The 27,812-nt window shown below is 38.5% G+C and overlaps 1 protein-coding gene across 1 annotated transcript in view; it reads left to right on the top strand.

Annotated features, from left to right (window-relative positions):
- Nucleotides 1-543: 543 nt before the first annotated feature.
- The window catches only part of SPTLC2 (serine palmitoyltransferase long chain base subunit 2), an 85,834-nt gene continuing 58,565 nt past the window's right edge, over nucleotides 544-27,812 (top strand). The window contains exons 1-2 of the mRNA XM_032482445.1: nucleotides 544-773; nucleotides 19,702-19,896. Of these exons, the coding sequence (XP_032338336.1) occupies nucleotides 645-773; nucleotides 19,702-19,896 (324 nt within the window). The 5' untranslated portion in view covers nucleotides 544-644. The remainder of the gene's footprint in view (nucleotides 774-19,701; nucleotides 19,897-27,812) is intronic.

Raw genomic sequence — 27,812 nt, 5'->3', positions numbered from 1 at the left:
TATGGAAAACCCTGATATGAACAGATGTGAAGGGCAAAGAGACATCCGAATTATTACTTAAGAAATGTATTAATGTACGGGGCACACTGAAGAATGATGAGCGAATGTCAAAAAGGCTATTCTATAAAAAGCCACAGAAAAATCAGCTAATTAAATAAAGGAGCCCTGACTCAGGCTCGGATTCAAACCCGAGAACTTCCCCAGAAGCAAGGGCAGAGAGGGCGCCACCAGTTCCGAACAGGGAACGCGCTCTACAGACCTGGGTTCTGCCCGGGGGCCGGGTCCTCAGGTCCCTCCAGAAAACCCCCTCGACAACCGCGAGGCGCTTTATTCTCGCCCGTGATTGGCCAGGCAGGAGCCTGGGGCCCGCCTCCTCCTCCTCCAGATTGGCCAGCGGTCCTCAGGCTCACGACCCCGCTGCGCGCCGCCGTCCGGTCTCCCCCTCCCCTGCCCCGCCTTGGGCGAACCGCGGCCTCGGCGGGAGTGGGCCCCGCCCCCACGTGACGGCCCGGCAGGGAATTGGCGGCGGCGCGCAGCGATTTCCGGTTTCGGGAAGGTGGGAGGGGTGCGGAGCGGGACTTGGAGCCGCCGCCGCCTCGGCCGCCGCATATAGACCCTGCCTTGCGCCTGGTGCTGCCGGGGCGATGCGGCCAGGTCCCGGAGGCTGCTGCTGCCGTCGCCCGGTGCGGGCAAACGGCTGCGTGGTGAATGGGGAAGTGCGGAACGGGTACGTGAGGAGCAGCGCCGCTGCCGCCGCAGCTGCCGCCGGCCAGGTACGGTGGGATCAGGCGGCCGGGCTGGGCCGGGGGCGGTGGGCCGGGACCCTGCGAGCCGGCACCGGTGCGGAGGGGCGTCCTCGCCGGGCGAGGTCGCGGTGACGGTCTGCGGAGGCGGGCGCGGCTCAGGTGTGCTGGCGGCGGTGTCCTGGCGCTGACCGGGCCTGTCGGAGCCGGAGGACTCAAGGGCGGCGCAGAGCCTCCCCTGTCTTTTCGCGCCTGAGGTCTTCCTACCCTAGCTCGGAGATTTGGGCTCTGCCTCCTCTACCCGATCCCGCCAGCAGTGGGGGCTGCCCCCCAGGAGAACTAGGGTGTGCCCCCTTGGACCGCCGGAGGATCCACCCAGGGACTTCTGTTTTTTTTCTCCCGAGGATCTCTCCTATGCACCCCAGGTAGTGCTTCTTCCTAGAACCCTGAAGCCCTCCAGGGAAAACCACTCCAATGGTCCTCAGGGAGCAAAGAAAGTTAGGAGGTGGTCCCAGGCGGAAACACACCCAGTCTCTTCCTACCACGTACCTTCCCCTTCTACAAGCAGGACATTAGACCACAAATCTGGCGGGGAACCTGGTCCAGTGCCTCAAAAGCGTTATGGTCTTACTCAGCTCGAGGTGAGACCCCCCTTCCCGGGATCCTTGTTGAGTTAGGTGGTCCTTTTGATCCTTTGAGCAAGAGTGCTATCACACAAGGGGATCATTTAACCTGATGGTGACTTGTGATGAGTCTGTCTACTAATTAACCAAGGATGAATCAGCCAAGTCCAGGTAGTTCTGAAATATTTTGAAAAGTTTTGAATTCAAAGCAATAATTGTTATCAATCTTCCAGTTCTTTGGACTGACAGGTATTCTGCTGATACCTGTTTTTAAAGACAAGCGGTATAGAAGATCGATGTTGGTGGAAGAGAGGGTTGTGATATTTGCAGTTGACTTTAATACTTTGTAGTTCAGAAATTAAGGAAATTGTTTTCCCCGAAAGTAGTCAGTTCCCTGGAGCAGGAAGTATGACTGTTGTGATTTAGTTTGGCTCTACCATAAATATCTGACAGCCTTCTCCCCTACTCAGTAATATGATAGATAGGCCTGTTACTGTTTGGTGTGAGACAGAAATAAAGCATTTCTCCAGGTCATGTTGAGATATGAAGACCATAAGAGCTTGGGGGAAATACGTAAAAGAGATTGGACCTCCCCTGAAGTTTCAGGGCAACGTAATACCCAGATTCAAAAAAATTGTTTTCATTTTTAAAGATCTAACTGTAAGAGACAGGAAGTGATAAGAATCAGCTCATTGTAAGTGGTAGAAGAAGTTGTTTTCCTAGCCATGTAAATGTTAATAAGCATTTCCTAGCAGTGCAAGGCTAATAAGACAAAATTGTGATATGGAATGTAACAGGGAAACCTAACGGTGGGAGTCAGGAAATACACTGCAGGCTGATGAGTGGGTTATGATTTTTAAGAGGGAGAAGGAAATGAAGAGAAAGGTGTTCACACTTTAGAAGTGCTTTGTGTTTAAGTGTTCTTTTCATTTGACACACTTACGTTCTGAATTAGTAGTAAATCAGATTCCTCCCTCCCATAATCCCTAACAGTTTAGCACTGGTAGACAAGACGTTTCAGAGATTGCCGATTAGATGAAGAAATATCAAGTTGCTAAAGTGAAATTTAAAAATCTGTATAACTGGAAAATCTGAATGACTTTTTTTTTTTTTAATTGGAGTACAGTCAATTACAGTGTGTCAATTTCTGGTATACAACACAATGTCCCAGTCATGCATATACATACATACACTGAATGACTTTTTCTAATATATTTTAGTGAAAATTTTCACTCAAGACACAATGGTGGTATTTGGAAGAATGGTCTGGTGGAGTGCCCTAAAGAAGATTTAGGGCTGCAGTGTCCCTTCTAGAAAACAATTTCTCATGAGACTTTTTGAAACAAACACTTTATATGTAGCTTTCTTTGTACACTAATAGGAGGAATACTGTCTGTGGGATGTTCCACCCCCCCTTTTCTTTTTTCTTAAGCAAAAGAGAGATTTTTGAACCTTATGAGAGCAAGAGTATTTAAAATTTTTTTGAAGTTGCTTTTGTTTTAATTACAATGGTGTGCTAGTGCTCAAGGCTGTTTTTCCCCCGTTTCTGTGGGAAGTGTTGTCTATTATGCTGTGAAAATACACATAAGGTATTAAATGCACAGATGTGTATCCTGCTTTCACTAAAATATAGAGTGTAACATAGTTTTTAAACCTGAGATACAAGTTCATTTCCTTGCATATTCCAACATTTGTCTTTTAATGAATAAGAGAGAAGTTAGAAACTTTTTTTATTTAAACTTTTTTTATTAATTTATAATCATCTTACAATGTTGTGTCAAATTCCAGTGTTCAGCACAATTTTTCAGTTATACATGAGAAGTTAGAAACTTCTGAGATCCCTGTACACTCTCAGGAGTTTCCATGTTTGAAGGGATGAATGTATATGCCTGCCCTTTGTTGGATTTGAGTTTAGAGTTTGAGTAAACAGATCCTGTGGTAGAAAGGGCATTATGAAACAATCAGACATACAGTTTGCTTTTGTTTTCTGGGTTTCTTCCCCCAATTTTTTTTTATTGTGATAAAATACACATGAAAAATTTACCATCTTAACCATTTTTAAGTGTACAATTCAGTGGAATTAAATACATTCATAATGTTGTGCAACCATCACCACCATCCATCTCTATAACTCTTTTCATCTTGTAAAACTGAAACTTTATACCCATTAAACATTATCTCCCCAGTCTCCCCTCCTCCCAGTCCTTGGCAACCACCATTCTATTTTCTGTCTCTATTCATTTGATTACTGTAAGTACCTCATATAAATGGAATTATGTAGTATTTGTCTTTTTGTGACTGGCTTATTTCATTTAGCATAATATCCTTTTGATTCATGCATGTTGTAGCATCTATCAGAATTTCCTTTTAAGGCTGAATACTATTCCATTGTGTACACACACACAACACATTTTCTTTAGCCATTCATCTGTCAAAGGACACTCAGGTTGCTTCCATGTTTCAGCTGTTGTGAATAATGCCTCTATGAACGTGGGTGTACAAATATCTCTTAGACCCTGCTTTCAGTTCTTTTGGGTATATACCTAGAAGTGGAATTGCTGGATCGTATGGTAATTCTATTTTTAATTTTTTGAGGAGCTGCCAAACTGTTTTCCACAGTGGCTGTACCATTTCACATTTCCATCAATAGTGCATAAGGGTTCCAGTTTCTCCACATCTTCACCAAAGCTGGTTATTTTCTGTTTTTTATTCATTTACTTATTTATTTTAATAATAGCTATGAGATTATAGAGGGGGAAAAAATATATATGTATATATGTATCTGCTCTTGTTCCTGGCACAGAACTCCTAAAACCTGTGTAATTTCCTAACTGATAAGAGCACTAGGATCATCTTTTATTCTAATATTTGGTCTTTGATTCCCCAGTTTCTGACACAGAGCTCCTAAATCCCTTGAAATTTCCTAGATAGTAGAAACATCTTTTGTTCTAATGAGCTGACTCTTGGTGGGCTTCTGGATGGGGGCCCACTGTGTCACCAGAAAGACCAAGCCACGATTAGAAGCTTGGCATTTTCAGCCCCACCCCTCTACCCCCCATTCTCCAGAGAGGGAAGAGAGGCTGGAAATGGAGTTAATGATTGATCATGCCTACGTGATGAAGCCTCCATAAAAACCCCAAAGTACTGGATTCAGAGAGTGAGTTGCTAACCACGTGGAGGTGCTGGGAGAGTGGCACACCCAGAAGCTCCGTGCCTCTTCCCACATTCCTTGCCCTACACATTTATTCCATCTGGTTGTTCATCTGTATCCATTATATCCTTTTATAATAAACTGGTAAACAGTAAGTAAACAATTTTCCTGAGTTCTTTGAGCTGCTCTAGCAAATTAATCAAATCCGAGGAGGGGGTCGCAGGAAACTCTGATTGATCAGAAGCACAGGTGACCACCTGGATTTGAGATTGGCTTCTGAAGTTGGGGTGAGGGCAGCCTTGTGGGACCGAGCCCTGAACCTGTGGGATCTGGCACTGTCTCCAGCTATATAGTGAGAGAAGTGAGTTAAATTGGAGGACACGCAGCTGATGTTGCAGTATTGCTTGGTGTGTAACCCACCCTCCCCAATGTCTGGTGTCAGAAGTATTAGTGGTGTGGTGGTGTGAGAGTAAAGGAGAGACATCACAGAAGCATTGGGTTTTTCTTCTTTTCGGTAGCCATCCTTACGGATGTAGGTAGACATTTACTGTTTTTTAATGATGGTAGTAGGTAGACTTTTCACAAGGAAGAGAAGCAGTAATTTTTTTCTCTCTGCCACTCAGGAGTGAGAGAAGAGGGTCAGCCTTCTTTGAGGTAAAGGGTGACAATTAACATTAGGGAAACTTTTGAGTTAGAATTGGAAGCTTTGACAGAATGAGGGCTGGAAGGAACCTTTAGGTTCCTTTAGGGGTTTATGTAATTCAGTCTCTTTATCTCTTTGTAGGACTTTATTAAAACTAATCTTGATAGATGGTACTATCCTATTTTTAAAGACCTCTAGAGACTTTGCGGGAAATTTTCTCAGCAGTGTTGGAATATTCAATGATCTTAATTACTAAGAGTTTCTTACTGTGGATTTGACATTTGATTTAAAAAATGCTGTATTTTGTTTGCACCTGAAATATAATGCTGTTGGTTTCTACTTTTAAAGCCCCTTGTTAACAACACTTTTTTTTAGGTCTTTCGTTTCTTTATAGTACTTTCCAGGTTTGTTCACATATTTTACCTTCCTTAATTAGTTAACACATATGGAAGAAAAAAGTTATCTGCCTTTGAGACAGTTTGAACCTAAGTTTCTTTCCTTTAGGAGTAGTTTTAAGGAGATTTTAGAAGGATGACAGCCTTCTAGCTGCCAGAATAAATATGATTCTATCTTAAGGAGGAATTGGGGCACAAATTTTGATCTTATTTAAATAATAAGACAAGCAAAATAGAAAGCAAGAAGTGTTGGTCCTGCTACTTATACTTAGAAGAAGACAAATGAATAACTAATGAAAGGTGGTTTACTGAGTAGCTACTAGCTTTTGTTTCCACTGAGAGGAAACAGTACCTGGGAAAAGGAGAAGTTAGTTCTGACACAGGAACAGGAGGAGTAGCTAGAATGGCCAGTATACCTGTTCAGGTTTCGCAGGACTTGAGAAGACATCAGAAGACCTCAAAGCTTTGCAAAAGTAATGTTGTGACTATTTACCACTTGTGTGACTAGATTTTTGTTTCAAATGCTTTTTGTTCTAAGGGGAAGAAATTTCAAGTCTTACTAGCTGTATCTGAAAGATTCTAGGGTCATTTGAGGTATTCAAGAATCCTCTTTAATAAAAATTCTTGGGAAACGAGACCAGTATTCACTATTAAACCACTGTCTTCTTAAGACAGTATTTTAGAACCTGGATATTCAGGGAACGCAGACTTGCTTACTTTTTAAGGTTGGCCTAGGTGCCCTAGAAACCTCGTGGTGTTCTGAGCAAGTAGTTAATTGGTTGAGATTCAATTAGATTCCATTTTTGAAAGAAAGAAGCAGTGTTTATTGGCAGAATAGGCAATTGAGAGGGATGGGTAGAGCCTGTGTTTGCATTCTGAATGGGTGTGCCTTACTTGACTAAATACATGGTTTGTAGCCTCAAAAGTCGGTTGCTTTCTGAATAGCTTCTAAGAAGGGTTCTGTAATGTAATTTATAATTTGTGACCAATCAGATAAGCCTTTTGCTTCTGACCAATTAAAACTCAGAAAATTTATCTGAATGTTTGTTGTCTTTAAGACTACCTTCAAGACCCATTATGAAGGTTAAGGTGGCTATTTCTCCTTTTGTTTTAAAATAATTTTTGCTTCTGATTTTACAGATAATACATGTGCACTGTAAGACCCTAAAGGATTAGGATGACTCCTGTGATAGGGGTTCATTTCTTAACATGATCTATTGTAAGTCAGTCTACTGCTTTCTGATAATGTCTAAATGTAGTGCAATATGCAGTTATGCTGAGACTATGGGTATGATCCAGCGTTACTCCAAATGGTACATATTGAGGTTTGGGAAAATAGTCAACAATTCTTGTAATCTGGAAAGATGTAGAAACTATTGTACAGATAAAGTACTGACCTGTAAAATGTGATGGTTTTGAATTATTCTGAATAAGCCTCTTGCTGCCTAATAAGTAAGCTCCTTCAGCAAGTGTCTGAGATTTTGCTATTTGCATTGTGCCTGGCATGTAATAGGAACTCAGGAAATCTTGGTTGAAGGAATGAATGGGTAGTAGTTGAAGCCATGGGAGTTGGTAGATAGAAGAGGGCATTAAATAAGAAGGGGAAGCACCAACTATGTAATATTGGGGAATCATAATATTCCTGGGAGAAGACACACAAACACACCCGCACTACTGAAGAAGATTGATTCGGAAAGAACAGAAGCATTAGGAAGTGGTGTGGGAAAGCCCAAGATTTTGAGGGGTGTTTCATTAAGGAGGGGTAAGCAACATCTTGGTGGCGAGAAGCCAAGGCTAATAATAGTATTAGGTACCGTTTACAGTGGCCAGGACCTCTCCCAGCTTCTTTACCAGAAAAAAATATTTGAAAATCATATAGCAGATAAAGAACTTGTTATCTAGAATGTATAAAGTTCTCTTATAACTCAACAATAAAAAGACAACCCAGTGTTAAAATGGGGAAAATATTTTAATAGATATTTATCCAGAGAAGATGCAAATGGTGACTAAGCTCATGAATCATTTGGGAAATGTAAATCAGAACACAATGAGATACTACTTCACATCCACTAGGATAGGTAAAATAAAAAGTGTTGGTGAGGAAATGGAGAAATTGGAACCCTTGTACATTGCTAGTGGGATCATGAAATGGTACAACCACTTTGGAAAACAGTTCCTAAAATGTTAAACAGAGTTATCATATGACCCAACAATTCTGCTTTCTAGAGAAATGAAACATGTAGACACAAAAACTTGTACATCAGTGTTCATAGCTGCATTATTCATAATAGCCAAAATGGAAACAATCCATACGTCTGCCATCTGATGAATGGATATACAAAATACATTGTATCCATAGAGTGGAATATTATTCAGCAATAAAAAGAAATGAATACTGATAACATGCTACAACGTAAATGATAGAAACATTATGCTTAGTGTAAAAAGCCAGACATAAAAGGCCCCATACTGTATGATTCCATTTATATGAAATGTCCAGGAGAGGTAAATTCATAGAGACAGAAAGTAGACTAGGAGTTTGCCAGGGGCTGGGGGAAGAGGGCAATAGGGAGTGTCTTCTAATTAGAGTTTCTTTTTGGGCTGATGAAAATGTTCTAAAATTAAGTTATGGTGGTGCTTGCATTGCTCTATGAATATAATAAAAACCACTGAATTGTACACTTGAAAAGGATGAGTTTAATGGTAAGTTGTTAATTATATCTCAAAAAGCTGTTATTTAAAAAACAGAAGGCCTCTGCAGAGTATGATACTACAAACAAAGCGACACCAAAAGTGAAAAAACAAGCCAGGGACTGAGGAGATATTTGTCACATGTCACCAGTAAAGGATTACTAGCCAGACTGTAAAGCCCTGCAAATTAATGAGAAACAAGCATGCAGTTCAGTAGAAAAATGGGCTAGAGATAGGAACTGGCAATTCATAGATAAAGAAACTTGACTGGAAAATAAAGATAGGAATGTGCTCATTCTCACTAGTCCTTAAATTATTGCACATTAAAACAGACACTTTTTCATCTTTACCATGTTGAAAGCTTTTAAAATACGACAATATTAAGTGTTGACAATGTTATGTAGTAGTGTGAACTTGTATACAGATGCTCTTTGTATAAATTGATACAATTGTGGTGATTTCTAGAAAGTTGAAATAAACATGCTTATAATGATTGCCCTAAGTCTGTATTTAGGTCTATACCATAGCAGAGGTTTTCAAACCTTTTTGTTCCAGCCTACACTAAGAAATAACATTTTTATATCAACCCAATGCATACATAATGTTTTATGCACTTTATGTATTTTATATGTACAGACATGTGTAACTGAAACAAAAGTTTAATAAATTAGTATTTATCCTTGAAACACACAACACAGTCTCATAGTCTTTATTACTACTCAATGAGGTTTAAGGTGTGAGACACTTGCTGGTACGTCAAGGGAAGGGAAACCTGTCAGCATTGACTTCCAGCCATGCCTCCCTTTCTTGTCTTGATTTGAAATGCCCTTCTTGATTTGAAATGCCCGGAAGATGACTGAAAGCCCTGGTCTGTGGTCACTGATTAAACTGTAATAGAACTACCTGTTGAAGACCTCTGCTGTACATACTGAAGGGTAATATCTTTATCACTTCCTGTACAAACTTGGCTTGTGTGTAGACAAAGGAAGCCAGTTATTTCCAGTACAGCTGTTTAGTTCTGGTTTCCTTAAAACAGACATTTTCCTAGAAGGGAAAATGAAACTCAGAACAATTTATCTCAACCCGTGTATGGCTGATAATATGAATAGCAAAAATAACTAATTATGTGAACAGCAAAAATGAGCACTAAGGTTGAGTTGAAAGTGAAATTCTACTTTTAAGCCACTGATAATTTTAAAACAATCCGATTAAGTTGTAGTATCTGAAATAATTAAAGGAAAATTTGATTCATAGAAAATCTCAGGAAGATGACTAAGAAATGGCAATAAATGGAAAATGTAGAGACTTGGATTCTAGTCCCAACTTTGAATTTAATTTTCTTGTAACTGGACTGATTGCTTACTTTCCTTTCCTTAGTTTTGTCACTAGTCATGTGAAGAAGAAAAGTGAGACAACTTGAGAATCACTTGTAACAGAAGTGCATCTCTGTGTACAGTTTTCATCCTGCATGTTTATAGATAAGTCCCTTTACACAGTATCCTTTAAAATAGTTTCCTTGTTCTCTTTTATTGCAAAACTCATGTTGATCTTTGCATCCTTTTTCTCTAAAAAAAAAAATAATAATAATAACCTTGCAGAATTCTTGAAGATTTGAAGGAATATCTCTTATCTGTATTACCAAATACAATGTACACTTTTTGACATATAGATAGAAATGAAACATTTGTTGAATTAGTGAAAAGGATGAGATGATTATGATGATTTTGAGCTCCTTGGTAGAAAGGGGGTTCTGGGTTCTCAGGAGAATCTTTGATGTCTGAAAAAATATTTTTTGCGGTTTTTAGAAATGTTAAAAAAAAACTACACAGGAGGAATCCATTTCTGGGGACATGAAATTAAAGAGAGGTATCAAGGTGTGAGAGATTTCCCAAGGCTGGAAGTACTGAAATACAAGGCAACAATGTAGACTACTTACTCTGTGCTGTGCCTTCTCTCTTTCAGTCATGCTCATATCCTCTGCCAGCCTCCTGGGAAAGCAGAAGTTTTTGATTGATTGATGGATGTTATGTAAGAAGGACCTGCAGAGACTAAAGTCAGTGTTGTTTTTGCCTTTTGCTCTCTCAGGATATGGAGAGGGCCCGAGCACCTCCATCCAACCAGGGATTGAGCTGGGTGGGGCTTCGCGGAGGTTTTAGATATACTCAGTCCACTCTAGTGAGTACACTGTCTCAAGGCTGGGATCCACTGTGTGTTTGTTGCAGGCCCCTCCCTCTAATATGACTTTACCTCTAAGCATTGTAAGATTGTAGTTGATTTCAAGTCACCATTTTAGTCCATCTCCCCCGTTTCTCCAGCACTTGGTCCTTTGCAGAAAACTGGCCACGTATCTGGACCTCTTCACACCAACATATACAGCTGTTATAAACTCTGCTGTTTTTTTCTTTCTTTTGTAAAGTTCTTCTGCCTGTGGCAAGTCCAGTTATGCTCAAACTGCAATAGTATGAGGAGAGAAAATGACAAGCAATTTCATCTCACTAAGGAAAGGTTCTTCCTTCTCTGGAATTTTAGTTCGTCTTGTCCTCTTTGCACAGAAGACAATTTTCCAATGTCTTTAAAACTATTTCTTGTTTTGAGTAATCTATATAGTTTTATCTAGTTTTTCTGGGAAAATGATGGCTTGCCTCTACCTTTTAACTCCAGCTTGGAAGCAGAAGTCTCAATTTTTTTTTTAATTGAAGTATTAATGGTTACAATGTGTCAATTTCTAGTATACAGCATAATGTCCCAGTCATGCATATATATTCATACTTATTTTCATATAGTTTTTCATTAACATTTATTACAAGATATTGAATATAGTTCCCTGTGCTATACAGAAGAAATTTTTTTTAATCCATTTTTATATATAGTGGTTAACATTTACAAATCTCAAACTCCCAAATTTATCCCTTCCCACTCTCTTTCCCCTGGTAACCATACAGTTGTTTACTGTGTCTGCAAGTCTGTTTCTGTTTTGTAGTTGAGTTCATTAGCGTCCTCTTTTTTCTTCCTTTTTTTTTTTAATGATTCCACACATGAGTGATATCATATGGTACTTTTTTTTTTCTCTTTCTTGCTTGCTTCACTTAGAATGATGATCTGCAGGTCCATCCATGTTGCTGCAAATGGCATTATTTTATTCTTTTTTATGGCCGAGTAGTATTCCACTGTATAAATATACCACAGCTTCTTTATTTAGTCATCTGTCGATGGATGTTTAGGTTGCTTCCATGTCTTGGCTATTGTATATAGTGTTGCTGTGAACATTGGGGTGCATGAATCATTTCAAATTAGAGTTCCTCCCAGATGTATGCCCAGGAGTGGGATTGCTGGATCATTTTTAGTTTTTTGAGGAATCTCCATACTGTTTTTCATAATGGCTGCACAAACTACATTCCTACCAGCAGTGTAGAAGGGTTCCCTTTTCTCCACACCTTCTCCAGCATTTATCTGAATATTGTTTTTTAATTTTTTGGTTTTGTTGTTATAAATATGACATTTACATAAGGTAGTTCAAACAAAATAGAAATGATTTTTCTTTGTGAAGTCTGGACATGGACAGGTAGTCCTGGGTAGGAAGGTTACAAGGCATCTTCTTCGCTGTCCTGCAGTCTTTGAGGATGTTATCTTTAGTTGGCATCTTCCACCACATCTACATTCTAGGCCACAGGCTGAGGGAAAGAGAAGTGAAGGGAAAGCAGTCACTGTTTTAAAGGATGTAATCCAGCCGTGGTACCCATCATTTCTGTTCACTTCCTTTGGCCAGAATTTCCTCATGTGGCTTCCTCTAGCTGCAAGAGAGATTGGGAAATGTGGACTCTAGCTGGGTAGCCATGAACCTGGCTAAAACTGAGAGTCTGTTACTATAGGGACATAAAAGAGAATGTTTACAGGGAACCAGTTAGCTGTCTCTTCAGTATGGTATGAGGAAAAGCTCTAATTAGAGTTTTTTTTTTTCTTTTAAACAATTAATTTTCTTCAAATCTTGTATTAAATAATCTATTACTTCCCTTTTGGTTTGTGATTTTTCTACATGAAAGCATGAAGGAGTCTTGTTTAATGATGATGAGCATGTTCTCTAGTTAGATGAACTTATTAGCAGACAAATACTGTCTGAATTTTTATTTGTGGTCTTCTGTTGCCCTTTTTTAAAATACTAGTCCTGGCTTTTTTTTTTTTTTTTTTTTTTTGTCTACCTAGATATTAATGAGAACCTGGGAAGAGGTTAGTTATAGTAGGCAGTTAGAATCTGATGTCTCTTAATATACAGAAGTACCTACTTATAATTTTGAACAAGATACCCCTTATCTGAAGTAAGATAGTAAATAATATTCCAAATGCACAAAATTGACAAAGTTGGGAGTCATTTTTGAAAATCTGCTAAAGCCCTAAATGTTTGCAGGCCATGCCAACATGTGAATTCAGTAAGTACAGAAAAGAAGTTCTAAGAGACTTTAACATAGAATCTGTATCTGTTCAATTTCTTTCAGTTTTAGCAACTGACTCTAGCTAAACCAAAATGTGACTTATTGCCAAGAAAAGAGTGGGAAGAAATTGATGAACAACTTAGAAAAGACAAAAAGGACAGGAAACAGCGCAGCACTTGAGACCTCAGTAACAGGAGTTTATGGACCTTTTCTGTGGGACGCTGGGGTCCAGTGACCTACGGACTCCTCCCCATTGAAATTTTAAATTCTCATGAGAAAGGGTTGTTGGGTTCATTTTGGCACAGGTGCCTACCCCTGTGATCCAGGAAATCGGTCATTTTGCACAGAAATGATTACCAGGGGTCCACCCGTATGTATCAGGGAGTACTCCCAGAGAAGGAAAATTAACACGAACCAAGTTGCACTGCAAACCCAGAGTGGAGGGCATGGTGTTACAGGCCCAGACCATGTTAGAGGTGGAAGAGGGCTCAGATGAAGATGTGGAATTTGTGGCAGAGCTGCACTTGTACTCAGATCTCCTGACTTACATCCATCTGTCATACCCTGATGCTTATCAAGAGACAGGAAAGTGCTCCAGAGGTGTGGTGGCAAGTGAGAACAGTAACTCCTGTGCAGAACATCACTGCCCAGAGTGCACAGGGTGCCACTGACTGAAGTCTTCCAGTGCATGTATACTTGGAGGTCTGCATTTTTGAGTTTTCAATAGGGATATAGTAACATCAAAATATAGGTCTGTTTTACAGCTAGCTTTGGAAGCACTTTTCAGTCCATTCCTATGAGATACTTGTCGACAAAAATTAGGGAATTTATCCTGATTGCAAGAAAAAAAATGTGGACTCCCTACTTTTCAAAATTTGCCTGCCAACAAAAGAGGACACTTCTGGAAATATGTTCAGAGTGTGACATAGCTTGTGTTATGGGCATAAAGCTGCAAACTGTTTTCTCTAGTATGTGTGGTATGCAGGAGGGAGAAGCTAGTACATTTCAGTAACATTCCAAGAAAAGACCATTTCAGCAGAACCGATTTTAAGGAACAGCACAGCATAAGGCTGGAAATGAATAGGGTTCATTTAAAGGAAAAGGCATAACAATCCTTTGATTGCCGAAGCATAATGGGTGGTTCATATTGGACATTAATTTTTTAATGATGTCCCCAGCTGTCTACCAGGTGGGGAGATTCTGTGGTGATAAGGCAGGTTCAGTCATCCTACTGTCACGTTCAACAAAACCAAAAAATGTGTTTATTTGCCTTAAAAAACTCATGCTTATGTGATTTTGAATTCATATCAGAAATGTAAGCCTCTTTTTTCCAACAAATGCTTCCCCATTTTTGCATCATTACATAGTTGCTTAGTGTCCTTTCATGGGATTCCTGAAACCTCTGCTCAGATCATTCTTCTAAGTCATTTTACAGTGTAATGAAAACTTACTTTTCTGAAACTAAAGAGACAGAATGCAACGCATGATCCAGGACTTTCTTTTGCTATAAAGGGCAATGTTAAGACAGTTAGTGAAATCTAAATAAAGTCTATAGACTAGATACTAGTATGCTAGCAATATCCTGATTTTGATAATTGTTCTGTAGTTAAGAGAATGTCTTTGTTTTTAGAAATACACACTGAAGTATTAAAAGATAAAGGTACTTTATAACTGCAACTGACTCACAAATGGTTCATGAAGAAAATTCCCCATTATTCTCTGTCTACACACACACACACTCACACTTAGTTTTCCTGAAACAGTTGAAAGTAGGTTGTATGCATTATGTCCCTTTACCTCTGTCTTAGTGCAGGCTGCTGTAACAAAGTGCCATAGATAGGGTGGCTTAAACAGCAGGCATTTATTTCTCACTCTTATGGAGGCTGGGAAGTCCAAGATCAAGGTGCTGACAGGTTCAGTTCTTGGTGAGGACCCTCTTCCTGGCTTGTAGATGGCCGCTTTCTCTAGCGTGCTCACATGGCCTTTCCTCAGTGGAGATCTCTGCCTTCTCTTCTTATAAGGGCATTGATCACATTAAGAGGGTTCCACCCTCATGACCTAAACCTAATTACCTCCCAAAGCCCAACCTCCAGATACCCTCACAGTGGGGGTTTGGAGCTTCAGCATATGAGTCGGGGCAGAGACACACACAGTCTATAATATTGTGCCTGTGGCCCTCCCCCAAATCATGTCCTTGCATGCAAACTATGTTCATTTCACCCAACAGCCCCCAAAGTCTTAGCTCATTTCAGTATCAACTCTCAAGTCTAAAGTTCAAAATCTTATCTAAATATCTTCTAAATCTGATATGAGTGAAACTCGCTGAGACAGAATTCCTCTCCAGCTGTGAACCTGTGAAACCATATAAGTTATGTGCTTTTAAAATATAATGGTGGAACAGGCAGAGGAAAGACATTTCCATTCCTAAAGGGAGAAATCAGAAGGAAAAGGGGGTGATGAGTCCCAACCAAGTCCAAAATTTGGCAAGGCAGATTCCATGGGAACTTTAAGCATCAAGAATAATCTTCTTTGGTTTGATGTTCTGCTCTCTGGACCCATTGGGGCGGGAGTTGCTTCTTCCCACCTCTTATGCTTCAGGCTGCTGCCCTGAGGCTCCTCTTTCCTGTTGAATCTGAGGTAATGGTTCCCCCTTCCCCCACGCCATTTGAAACTGAAGTGGGAACCCTCATGAACTCTGAATCACCTTTGGAGTTAGTCTTTCCTTGTCTTGAAGATAGCTCATGTTCCTAGCCAAATAGGTCTGTGGTCCAGTCCTGTAGGATCTAAGAATTTCCAACACCCTCTTACCTGTAGCATGTGGCTTTCATCAGATATTCCACCAGGCTTGTTATGAAATACACATCAATCTCCTGCTCTCTTCTATCCCTTTTCTCTGTCTTCAGAAGCACTACTTTCTATTTTAGCAGATTCTTTTGGTGTTTACTTCCATACATCTCACTAACATGCTTATACTACTGCTTCTTGACTTTTCTGTACTGGACATTATTTACTGACTTATCACCATTAGAAGACTTTTCACTCCTAGAGGAGGATAAATGTTGGAAAGTTTATAGCAAGAAGTTTGATGTGACTGGAAGAATAATTGGAGTGTGGGGAGGGTCTTCGTATGAGGGAGACCAGATGGGGTGGAGGATGTTGCAGTGGGTCCATGAAGGCATTGAGGTGTTTTTTTTTGTTGTTGTTTTTGTTTGTTTGTTTCTAATTGAGTAACATACATTCAGTTAAGTACATAAAATGTGCTGAGTGTATAGCTCCATGCTTTTTCACCTGTGTGTATGCTGTGTGTATCTAATACTTCTCTCCACGTATAGAACATTTCTAGCCTCCTTAAAATTCCCTGGTGCCCCGCAAGACGGTTTTGAACTAAGGCATAGAAATTCATTACTCGTTCTAGAATGAAGCCAGAAAATAAGATGGGGCTCAAGATGACTCCCAGCTTGGGAGACTGGTTAGACTGGGTGGTGATGATGTTACCCAGGTAGTTAATACAGGAGGAAGATAAGGTTTATTGAGGGAGGAGTAAGGATGGTGAGACAAATTCAGCTTTAGACTAACTGAGTTTGGGATGTCTAAGTGGAAGTATATAAAAGGTAGAAATGAAAATACAGAGTTCTGGGGTAAAATTGAAATGTAGATTTGTACTCATCAGCATGTATCATCTATTTGAGAACTTAAAGTAGATGAGAACCCTTTAGAGAGAGTGTAGATACTGTGAGATGACCTGAGGTTTGGAGGAGAGGCATATGTTGCTTTTATTAACTATTTTAGTCCAAACAGTGAGTAAAATCAGTGAGCAAATTCAGTTTAAACATTAAAAAAAAAGGAATTTCAGTAATATATATTCTTTGTTAAAGATAAAAAATCAAATTGGTTCAGAGGGGTTTAAGTAGGAGGTGTGCTTCTTTCCCCCACCCTACTTGCCACTCCAGTTTTTTTGTGTCTCCTTCCAGATGATTTTATTGCATGTATATTATATTTATAGTTTATCTTTAAAATCTTTTGTCTTTTTTTTTGCAGGGGAGTGGTAGTTAGGTTTATTTTTTTGGTTTTCAGTGGAGGTAGTGGGGATTGAACCCAGGACCTCGTGCATGCTAAGCATGCACTCTACCACTTGAGCTGTACCCTCCCCCCTGGTTTACCTTTTGATTATACTTTCCCATCTTGCTTTGGCTAAGAGTGCCTTTTCAGCTACTTAATAAATATGGTTGACAGCCTATAAGGTGTCTAAACAAAATGTCTTATTAGTTTGCCCTCCCCTTGTCCTGTAATGTGTTTTATGGTGTGTGCTTATAGTCTTGACTCAAAATTTTTTCTTCCTTTGAACGTTTTTTTCTTTTTCATTTTCTGGAAAAAATATTACTGTTCAACCTTGGTCTTTGGAGTTCTTAAATTTCCCTTGATTAATAATACTGGCATAGTGTCACACTCTTGTCTGCTTAATGTGAACAGACTGATACCTGTTTTTTTTAACCTGGAGGGAGTGATTGCTAATATTTTTCTTGATTGCCTTGCTGACAAATTCTCCAATTAGAATGACTCAAAGGCCTCTTAAGAGCCCTCTTGCACGGTGAATCCAGAATATGAAATATGCTGTAAGGGTTTGTAGCCCATGTTTTGTTTAGAGTGAATTTGATCTCCAATCCAGTTGAAACTAGAAGATGTCAGATCTGGGTTCTAGAATGTCCTAATATTAATTGTGTAATTACTGTAACTTAATCTCTTCTATGACAGCAAAGAGCATAGTGTGCATTTTCATCCATTCAACAAGTATTTATTGAGTTCCTATAAGGTGTCACTTTCTGTAATCCTAATTGTAATAAAAGGACACTGTTGAGTACTTCCTATTTGTTAGCACTTAATAAATACTATCCTGAGTGCTAGATGTGCAGTGAGTGAAATAAGCATGGTGCTTTCCCTCATGAACTATTATACATATATTGGATGGTAATACCATTATTTTTATTTGAATCATGTTCCAGATTAAATTAGCATCTGTACTTGAAGATCCAGTAATTTTCTTTTCTCTAAGTCCTAAGGCTTTTTCACCTGTCAGAAGTTTGCATATCAGTTGACCTGTCCATTCTGACCTGCGAATGATCAGTGAGCTCTGCTTTGACTGAAGCCACATTATAAAAGCTACTTCATAGTTGCATCTCAGTTCCTTAAAATGTATTTAATTGAATTGAATGAGGCTGTGGTAGAATCACACAATATTTGATAGCAAACCAGTGATTTAACTTCCTCCTTCCTAGACAGTTAAGCCAACTGTATGAATTTTCTTGGTCCTGCTGTTTTGGGTGTGTCTGAACTAAAGCAGGTATCTTTTTAAAGAGATCCACCCACAGCATGCCTGACATAAATCTGCCACACATTTGTTAGAAACTTGGGAGTGCTGAAATTGCATTTTTACTAGTATGCTCAGTTGAGAGAAAATAGTTTAAACAATTTCAGAGTTAAGGAGAGTTAGATACTGGTATTAAACACAGTGTTTGTATGGCAAAATATTTTGAGATATGTTTTTGAAAAGATGATCCAAATGTCATTTTTCTTGTTTTAAGTGCTTTTGATTTTGTTTTGTCCAGCTTAATAGCTTGCTTACATGTTATATTGTTAATTTTTAAACAAGTTTCTATCTAGCTATTGGCTCATTTTCAGCTATTCTGTTCTAAATACATAACAATCTTGCTACTGCATAAAAATTTAAGCAGGAAATATTAACACAGACTTCCACCACTTTGGGGAAGAGGTTAATGAAGACATGAGCCAGTTTTACGAATAGTTTTCAGACTTTCTTAGGTCATCAGATTGAATCCGTACCAACAGATTCCAAGTATCATTCCTATCCAAATATCTTTCCTTTGTCAAATACAAGTTTCTTTCCAGACTGTTCTAACTTGTCACATTCAAATAGCCTTCCCCAAACTAACATCACCAGGATACAATATTCTGAAATATATTTAGCCCTTGGATCAGGTTGCCTGAGAGGCCAAGAAAGGCTCTTTTATTCCTTTGGAAATAAATTTGTAACTTCAGTACGGTGCTCAATTGAAAATACATTCCTGGTAAATTGTGATTGACCATCCTCTCTGCAGTTGGTTGTTTCAAAGTTAAGATTAAATTTAAGGCACAAAGTTCTTTAGTGCAATTTTTCTGTAGAACAAGATTTCCACTAAAATTGACCAAAGAGTAAAAAGCTTTCAGCTATGAGATCTGAAGTACAGTAGCTTGGTGTTTGTATATTAAAATTTGGTTATCCCTGAAGATGAAATGGGGGATAATCTTACAATGTTTGGAAATAGTAATCAGGTCAAGATGAAGGGGGACAGAATGATTTCCTGACTGTTACTGATCACTCTATCAATTTTTCCCCTGTGTTAGATTTCCCTGTTTTCCCACTTTTATGCAGTGCTGGACCACTCTTATGTAAGCCTTTTACTTTTGTGCATGGTTAATTTGTGTTACCACTGACAACAAAGGCTAATATAAACCGCTTGTTTCCATAGGGGCCTAGTGCTGATAATTATTAGGAATGCGATGGCTGGATGGCTTTAAGAATATATAGCAGTGAAACATTTATAAATTATTGTATTGTATTCTAAAACTGAATTTACTTTTGATTATTTGTATGTTAATGTACTATTTTCAGGGTAGGCTTTCTCTTTGTTGACATATTTTTTATATTCTTCATTAGAACAAAGGAAATTATACCTTCTCCAACTATGGCATTTTAGGATCTGTTTCATAAAATCAAATGATAGAAATCAGTGTTACACATTGTTCTCGGTCCTTCTCCCTCTGTTTTTCTTTGCTGTTCATCTGAAATATATATAACTTATAACTTATTTCCATTGAAAAAAAATGTGCCCTGCTTAAATCTTAGTGGATTTTTTTGACAATTACTTGGAAAATTCTGAAGTTATAGTTATGTGAATCTGTAAGGACTTAGATTTTAAGTAGTAGTGTTTTCTTACCATGACTGAAATAAACATTGTTAACCTTCCTTTTAGATCCATCATGTTACACAAAATGGAGGACTATATAAAAGACCATTTAACGAAGCTTTTGAAGAAACGCCAATGCTGGTTGCTGTGCTGACTTATGTGGGGTATGGTGTGCTCACTCTCTTTGGATATCTTCGAGATTTCTTGAGGCACTGGAGAATTGAAAAGTGTCACCATGCAACAGAAAGAGAAGAACAACAGGTAATTGTTAGAGAATCTTTGATTCTGTAAATGGAAGCCTTTTTTTCACTCACTTTTTTTTTCTTTAGAAATTTGGGTACATGTTAAAATAAAAATATTCTAGATGCAGCTAAATGAAAACATTCCACAAAGAAAGCTGAAAACAAGCATAAAGGGGTGGAGAAATCAAAGCATTTAGCCTATTTTAATTTAATCATCACAAGACTCTATTCTTATCTTATGGATAAGAAAGCTGAAATTTACAGGGTAAGTAATGTTTCCCAAGATGCCTAGTGTTAAAGCTGGTATGTGGACATACGTCTGTGAAGAGTCAGAAGCCATGTTTTTCTCAATACCATGCTGTATCCCAAGATGTGTCCACAGTCTTCTGAAAAGATTGTGTTCTTTAGAACTCATGATGCTTTTTCTCATAGACACAATTTATGTACACATGTGGTTCACAGATCACCTCTTCTCCCCAAACAAACAAGCCCTGAAACAGAATGTGGCTGAGCTGCTGTTTCCCTGGAAAACAATCTTGCTTTAGTAATGGTAAACAGAGATGATAATGGTTGTCTCTGGGGAGGAGGGCCTCATTCACTTCACTGCACTTTTCTGTGTGTACCATTTTGTGCCTCTAGAGTTTTGTGCAATATACATGTACTACCTATTCAAAAAATAAATAGAATTTGGGTGAAAAGTGCCTGATTTTATGAAAGCCAAACTTGTTTGTTCTTGGCATGTGAAGTATGAAGAAGTTGTCTTCCAGCCTGGGGAGTGTACTAGAGAAGAGATCGGAAAGTTAGATATCTTTTGTCCACAATGCCTCTCACTTTTGTAAGATGTTAGAGGAGAGAGGCAGATGTGGTGGCAGCACTGTCAGCCCTGAGAGAGGAGCCAGTAAACACTGGGAATGGATGGCAGAGATGTGATGGTGGGCGAGGGAAGAGGACATCAAGAAATATGGGAAAGGAAAGGACCTCAGCAGCTACTGGGAAGCCAAACCAATCAGTGGTTCATACAAAGTTAAGTACATACAGGCAGCCCCAATACTTAGTCAGTTTACCCTCTGGAAACGTGAAACAAGCTCCAAAGGCCCTCAGCAGCTACTGGGAAGCCAAACCAATCAATGGACTGAGGATTCTGAAACTGGGAGAACTGAGGATCCAGGCGGTCATCTCTCATCTCAGCCATTCTGCACCCTTCCCAGCCCCAGTACCACAAGTCGACCATCCTCCTCATTGTCCTGAAATGCCTACAAGTTCATTTCATTAAGAACATATTTTTTGCATACCTATTGAAAGCAAAGCCCTACATTCAGAAGTCAGTCAAGTAGGCCAAACAATTTTCATCATTGAAAACAAGAATAGATTTTTAAATTTCTTTGATTCACCTTTTTTTCTACCCCTTTACATCCCAAATAGACTTTCTTGGCTAGAATGCATCCACCATATGTTGATTTTTTTATATTCCCTCAAGTATGGCTTACTTACTATAAGTTACTAGCTTACCATATACTTACTGTGTTATATGGTTTTGTGTACAAGCCAACATCTTCCTACTGGACCGAGTTGCTAGTGGTTGTGACTGATGGGAGCTAAAGTTTTATTGACATATTCAGACTAGAAAATCTTTATCTACTGAGACCTGTCATAGTGTCTATATGCTGTAGAGACCTAATAATTAGCATGTAGAGGTGGGATTGGAGGCGTGCTGATTGTGGTGTAGAGAACATCACTGGCTGAGGGGATAGTGTAGGCGAAGGCACAAGGAATGTGTGGGAGAACCTGGAATGTAGATGTATGAGAAATTCTGTTTTGAATGGTTGGCAGCACTGGGGAGTCCTGGGCAGTTTATGAGCAGGGGAGCGAGTTTGCACAGCTGGTCCTCTGTCAGAGTGTGATGAACGAGTGAATGAACCGATGAGGATGTATCTGAATTCCTTTGTGAATGAGCACATTGTCTTTGGAGCTTGTTTCACGTTTCCAGAGGGTAGATTGACTAAGTATTGGGGCTGCCTGTATGTACTTAACTTTGTATGAAAGAACTGGAACACATTTTCTTAAGTAGTTTCTGATTTTGTTGAGGAAACAAACACTTCAAAATTACAGGCCTTTGCAAAGCACTATACAGGTAAAGAGCACTTGAATTGTAGGCAGATGTAGAACAAAAAAGTAAACTGAATAACATAGAGTTAATCTGGAAATAATTCTTGAAGGAAGTAATAGGAGGAAATAGATGGGACAGAGGGGAACATTTGCCTCTACAGTTTGTTTAGAGAAGGACTGCACTAATTTACCCAAATTCATTTCAATAGGGTTTTCACAGTAGATAACATTAGCAGTTAAAACAGCTGAATTCTGCCATTTTCTTATAAAAATTCAGCTTTTAGAAGGAAAGGAAGGATCATTTAGCCTTATGGTAGATCGCTTTTGTTTTCTGATGCTGGGTAAGAGGGATGGGCAAATTTTAGAGTGTTACACCGGAAAGAGGTGAGGGACAGCGCTTGCTTAGGATCATACAATGCAAATACAGTGTTGCTGCTTCCTTATTTCACTGAGCGAGTGGTGTTCATAGCCACATCCTTATTTTCTTCCTCATTGTATTATGAAAGAGAGCCTATTTTTAACTTTTGCTATTTGGTCCTGCTGATAAAGATGAGTTAGCGTAAGTTTGTTCTGTTATATAAATTGCATAAAGCTATTGGGATTCTTTACTGCTTGATCATCCATTATTGGTGGTATTTTGGATGAGAATAGTGTTTTCCCTCATTCTTTGGTATCTTTTTTATGTGAGATGAAGCTAGTAGTTCAGAAACATGTATGTGACAGCTACAGTGAAAGCTTGAATTAATAAAACATTTCTAATATCTAGATAGGAAATACCTTGGAATCTAGGGAATAAATTATAGTAGGTTGTTACCACACACTTACTAAACTTTAACATTTTGCCTCTATAGTTTGTTCATGATCAAATATTCAGAAATGGGACGGATAAGCTATTGAGAAGAGATATGTCCATATCCTGATATATAATTTTCAAGACACAAAGGAGGAAATCAGTTGAAATACATTAACAGGAATTCCTGGAAGGATTTTATTCTTCACTTCTTCAAAAAGTAGCTTACTAAGAATATTCTGATAATTGTCATTTTAGCAGTATATTTGGAAACTATTAATGTAGTATAGTTATTTGATATATATTAAGCTGGGGGATAATCACTGGTTTGTCTTTTTTGGCTCTGTGGGTTTAAAAAGAGCTCTGCTTTCCATTGTTTTGTGGTAAGTGTGGAGCCCAGGACTGCAGCCATCTTTTTTTTTTTTTAAATAGCTTTATTGAGATATAATTTACATACCATAAAAATCACCTGCTTTTTTGTTACTATTAACAGAAAGTGTCCAGCTAGCACCCAGGCATCGTCTCCTACTGCTAAGCCTCTCACTCATCTGCTCCAGCCACGCTGGCCCCTTTGCGGTTCCTTGAACACACCAAGTATACTCCTGCCTCACTGCCATTGCACTTGCTGTTTGCCTGCCAGGAAAGCTCTGCCCCCAGATAGTCTCCTGAATGGTTCCCTCACTTCCTCTTCCTTCTTTATTGTACCCTGGCCTCCCCAGCTAAGTTTCAGCATGACTCCAGCATCTTACATCCTCCTTCCTTGTTTGATTTTTCTTTTCATTAGCATTTTTTATTATTAGCGTACTTATTGGTCTTGTTTAGTATCTGTTTCTTCTACCGAAACATTAATTCCACAAGAGCAGAGATTATTGTTGTCTTTCTGTTTACTACTATATAACCAGTGCCTAGAAGAATACTTGGCACATATTAGACATGCAATAAATGTTTAAGATGTGAGTGGTATTGTGAGTGATGGTAATAATAACAATGACAAGTTCTGAGTTTTGAATTGACATATTCACAGTCGTGTGTGTGTGTGTGTGTGTGTGTTTGTGAATACATATGCATATAGAAACACACAGATGGCTCAGTTTTAGATCTAGAGAAAACAAGTGTTTTTGAAATCTTGAAATCTTTATACTTTCACTGATGTCATAGGAACAGCAAAGAAGTAGCTTCCTGCCTATAACATTAAAATCAGGAAAGAACAGACAGTAGTATGACTTACATGAACAGTAGGGAAAGCTCTTAATTAACCACAGTTCAAAGATTTTAAAGTCACCAGTTTAATTTCTATTCACAGATTATTTCACCTAATTGTCTTCTTTAAAGAAGCTAAAGATGACATTGTTGGTTTGTAGATAAATACTCCTAGTCGTATAATGCTTTTTAACCATGAGATGACTCCATTATTTGGGATTTTCAAATTCTCTTAGTTTAAGTATTGAAACAGTTTTGTCATGTTTCGGCTATTTCTAGATATATCTTATGAGGTTGTTTCCTTCTCTAGAAAAGGTGTTGCCACAATAAAAATTCAAAACACTATAGACTTTTGTTTTATTAGCCTGTCTTTGATAATAGGCAGTATTCTGTTTATTATCACCAAATGTCTTGAAATAGTTCAGCAGTACTGTTGTAACTTGTAAACAGCATTAGTGTGTCTTTAAAGAGAAGGTTTCAGATGTGTAGCCTTCAGTTTCAGTGGCTAAGAGTTCTGAAGCACCCTCATCTTTTCCAGATAGTTAAGTATCTTAGTGCCATTAGATAAAGTAGATTTTCTTGTGATCAGATGTTAAGGTTACATAAATTGGGTTACACACTGTTGAGCCAGGAGGCTCAACAAACTGTCAGATTAAACTTTCAGAGTAAATTGTATATTGTGAAAAATATTTTTTCCTTCTGTATAAAAGTTTGAGGCTTATTGGAAAACGCTTACTTTTTAACCTCTTCATTGGTTATATATAAATATATACAAATACGCAACATACATCTGGAAAGGTTAATACAAGGCAAATGTGGATATAATCAATGCTTATGTGAGTAAGCAGCCATGACATGAAAAAATGCTCAGTATCACTAATTATCAGAGAAATGCAAATCGAAACTATAGTAGGATATCACTTCATACCAGTCAGAATGGCCATGATTAAGAAGTCCACAAATGATAAACATGGAAGAGGGTGTGGTGAAAAGGGCACCCTCCTGCACTGTTGTTGGGAATGTAAGTTGGTGCAGCCACTGTGGAAAACAGTATGGAGATTCCTCAAAAAAGACTAAAAATAGACATACCATATGATGCAGCAATCCCACTCATGGGCATATATCTGGAGGAAACTTTAATTTGAAGAGATAGGTGCACCCCAGTGTTCATAGCAGCACTGTTTACAATAGCTAAGATATGTAAACAACCTAAATGTCCATCGACAGATGATTGGATAAAGAAGGTGTGTGTGTGTGTGTGTGTGTGTGTGTGTGGTATGTATGTGTATATGTATATATGCCTCTTCTCTGTCATACCTTATCCCTTTCCCTTGGGATAATCATTGTACTGACTTTTCTTTATGGTTTTATCACCTGTGTGAACATTTATAAACAATAAAATTTAGTTAAGCCTGGTTTTGAACTTTATATAAATGGATTTGCTTTGTGTATGGTTTTTGTGCCTTAATTTGTATATTTAACATAGGATTCAGCTATGTTGCTGTGGAAGTCTGCTTTATTTGTTTTCATTGCTATTTATCTCAGAGTGTACTACAATTTATTTATCTACACTGATGTCAGTGGACATTGAGGTTTTTGGTTTGTTTATTTTTTTTTCCAGTTTTTATCAGTGACTTATAAAGCTGCTGTAAACGTTCTGATGTGTTTCCTGAGCTTGTATCCATGAGTTTCTCCAGGCTTGGAATAAATGGGTTATAGAGTATGCATGTGTTTGATTTCACCAGACAGTGCCAGACTATTTTTGAAAGTGATTGTACTGTTTTATATACTTACCAGCAATGTTTGAGAATTCTCATTGTTCCACATTCTTACCAACAGTTACAGTTGTCAGACTTAAAATATATTGCCAGTCCTGTTGTATTTATGACTGGTATCTCATAGTTTTAATTTGCATTTCTCTATTGGCCAATTAAGCTAAGCATATTTGCATATGTTTAATCATCATTTGAAGCTTCTATTTCATGAAGTGCCAATTAAAATCCTTTCCCTGTTTATCTGTTGGATTTCTGTTTTTTTCTTAGTGGTTTATAGGAAATTTTTAAGTATTTTAGAAGACATTTTACAGCTATCTTCCCCCATTTTGTGACTTATCTTTTCACTCTTTGTATGGTGTCTTTTAATGAACAGAAGTTCTTTTGAAGTGAGCAAATTTATCAGTCTTCCTTTATGAATGGTGCTTTTTGTACTTTGTTTAAAGTATTTTGTCCTGTCCCGAGTTTGTGGGGATATATTTTCCTACTTTCATTGTGTTTTAAACAATAAATATGACATTGAATCACATGAAGTTGCCAATATTTTACCATTTTTGAACTGCTAAAATGATAATTTCATGTGATTCAATCTAATAATATAAAGAAAAAAAGGCAGGTATCTGGACATGGTATAGATCTGTAAAAAAATGAAACTTAGGTATAAAAATGTGATTGGTAAGTTAAATTTAGATTGTGATAGGAATTATTCTTCTCAAGATGTTGCTTCCCTGCGTTATAATAAGTAACTGTTTTTACCTGGGAGAAATAAACTAGGCTTCAGGAAAGTGAGGCCCTGGTTTTTGACTTCTGAAATTTAAGTAAAACATTCCCTTAGGGATTCTGGTCATCTACCTCACTTAATCCCCTGTGGCTGAGAGACTGGTCTGAATACAGAGTAAGAACAGACTTATTCAGCCAATTTTCTGTACTGATGTATGTGTCTTCACATGGCCCCATTACCAGCTTTTCAGAGTTTGCAACCATTGCTTTTAAGCCTGCCCCTCACTGCAGGCTACTTGCATGTTCAGCTTTTACTTCTCTACCCCTAATGTGGTGCTTATTTAGTTTCCAGTAAATTTTTACCTCCTTTGATGGGCAGTTTTTCATGTTAAGAAAGATAGTTTGTTGAACAGAGGATTTCTGCATGTCATTGCTCCAAACCATTATTGAACTGGATAATCCACATTTTATTTATCTAAAAGTTGTATTTTCTAAGAACCTTCACTTTCTCATATCTTATTTCCTCTTCACTGATGGCAGCAGCATTAGAGGTACACTTTTTATTGGAGGGTCGAGGGTGGCATCTCTCATAAAGAAATCAAGTTTTGGTCACTTAGTATTCTAGTGGCAAGGAATGGGTGATTCAGAATCTAGTTGAAGTGGCATTGATGCTGGGCCCGCCTGTGCTCCTGCTCATTTCACTTACCTTCAGTGCGTGAACGTCAGTGTCCTCAGCAGTACCGCGTGTTACGTCATGGACTGCCCTGTTTAATTGCCAAGACTAGATGAAACCGAGTGTTTTAATGTATGCCTGGAGCTGCCTCTTATATGGAGGGAGGGGCAGAGTCATTGAAAATAATAAAACACTGTTTTCTAGTAACTCGGGAAACAAATGGATGATTGGATTGAGATTGAATTATTTCTTACTTCATTAAACTTCTAATAGAGGGTTTTGGGGGTTACTGTTTTGCTTTTGTTTTTGTTTTTGTTTTTATTGAGGGTAGAAATTATATAACATAAATTTAACCATTTTTAAGTATATAGTTCATTAGAATTTACTACATTTACAGTGTTGTGCAACCATCCCCTCTACATATCCAGCTCCAGAACATTTCATCAGCCCCAGAGAAGACCCAGGCCCATTAAGCAGTCACTTCCCATTAGCCTTTCCCTGGCAACCCCTAATCTGCTTTCTGTGTCCATGGTCTTAACTGTTCCTGATAGTTTGTAAAAATGGAATCATACAGTATGTGACTGTCTGTGTCTGGATTCTTTCACTTATATTTTAGAGATTCAGCCACACTGTAGTATGAGTTAATGCTTCAGTCCTTTTTGCTGTTGAATACT

This window comes from Camelus ferus, chromosome 6, assembly GCF_009834535.1.
Source record: "Camelus ferus isolate YT-003-E chromosome 6, BCGSAC_Cfer_1.0, whole genome shotgun sequence".
NCBI classification, from domain to species: domain Eukaryota; kingdom Metazoa; phylum Chordata; class Mammalia; order Artiodactyla; family Camelidae; genus Camelus; species Camelus ferus.
Note: the sequence above shows the minus strand (reverse complement) of the source record. Positions and strands in the feature narration are given on the sequence as shown.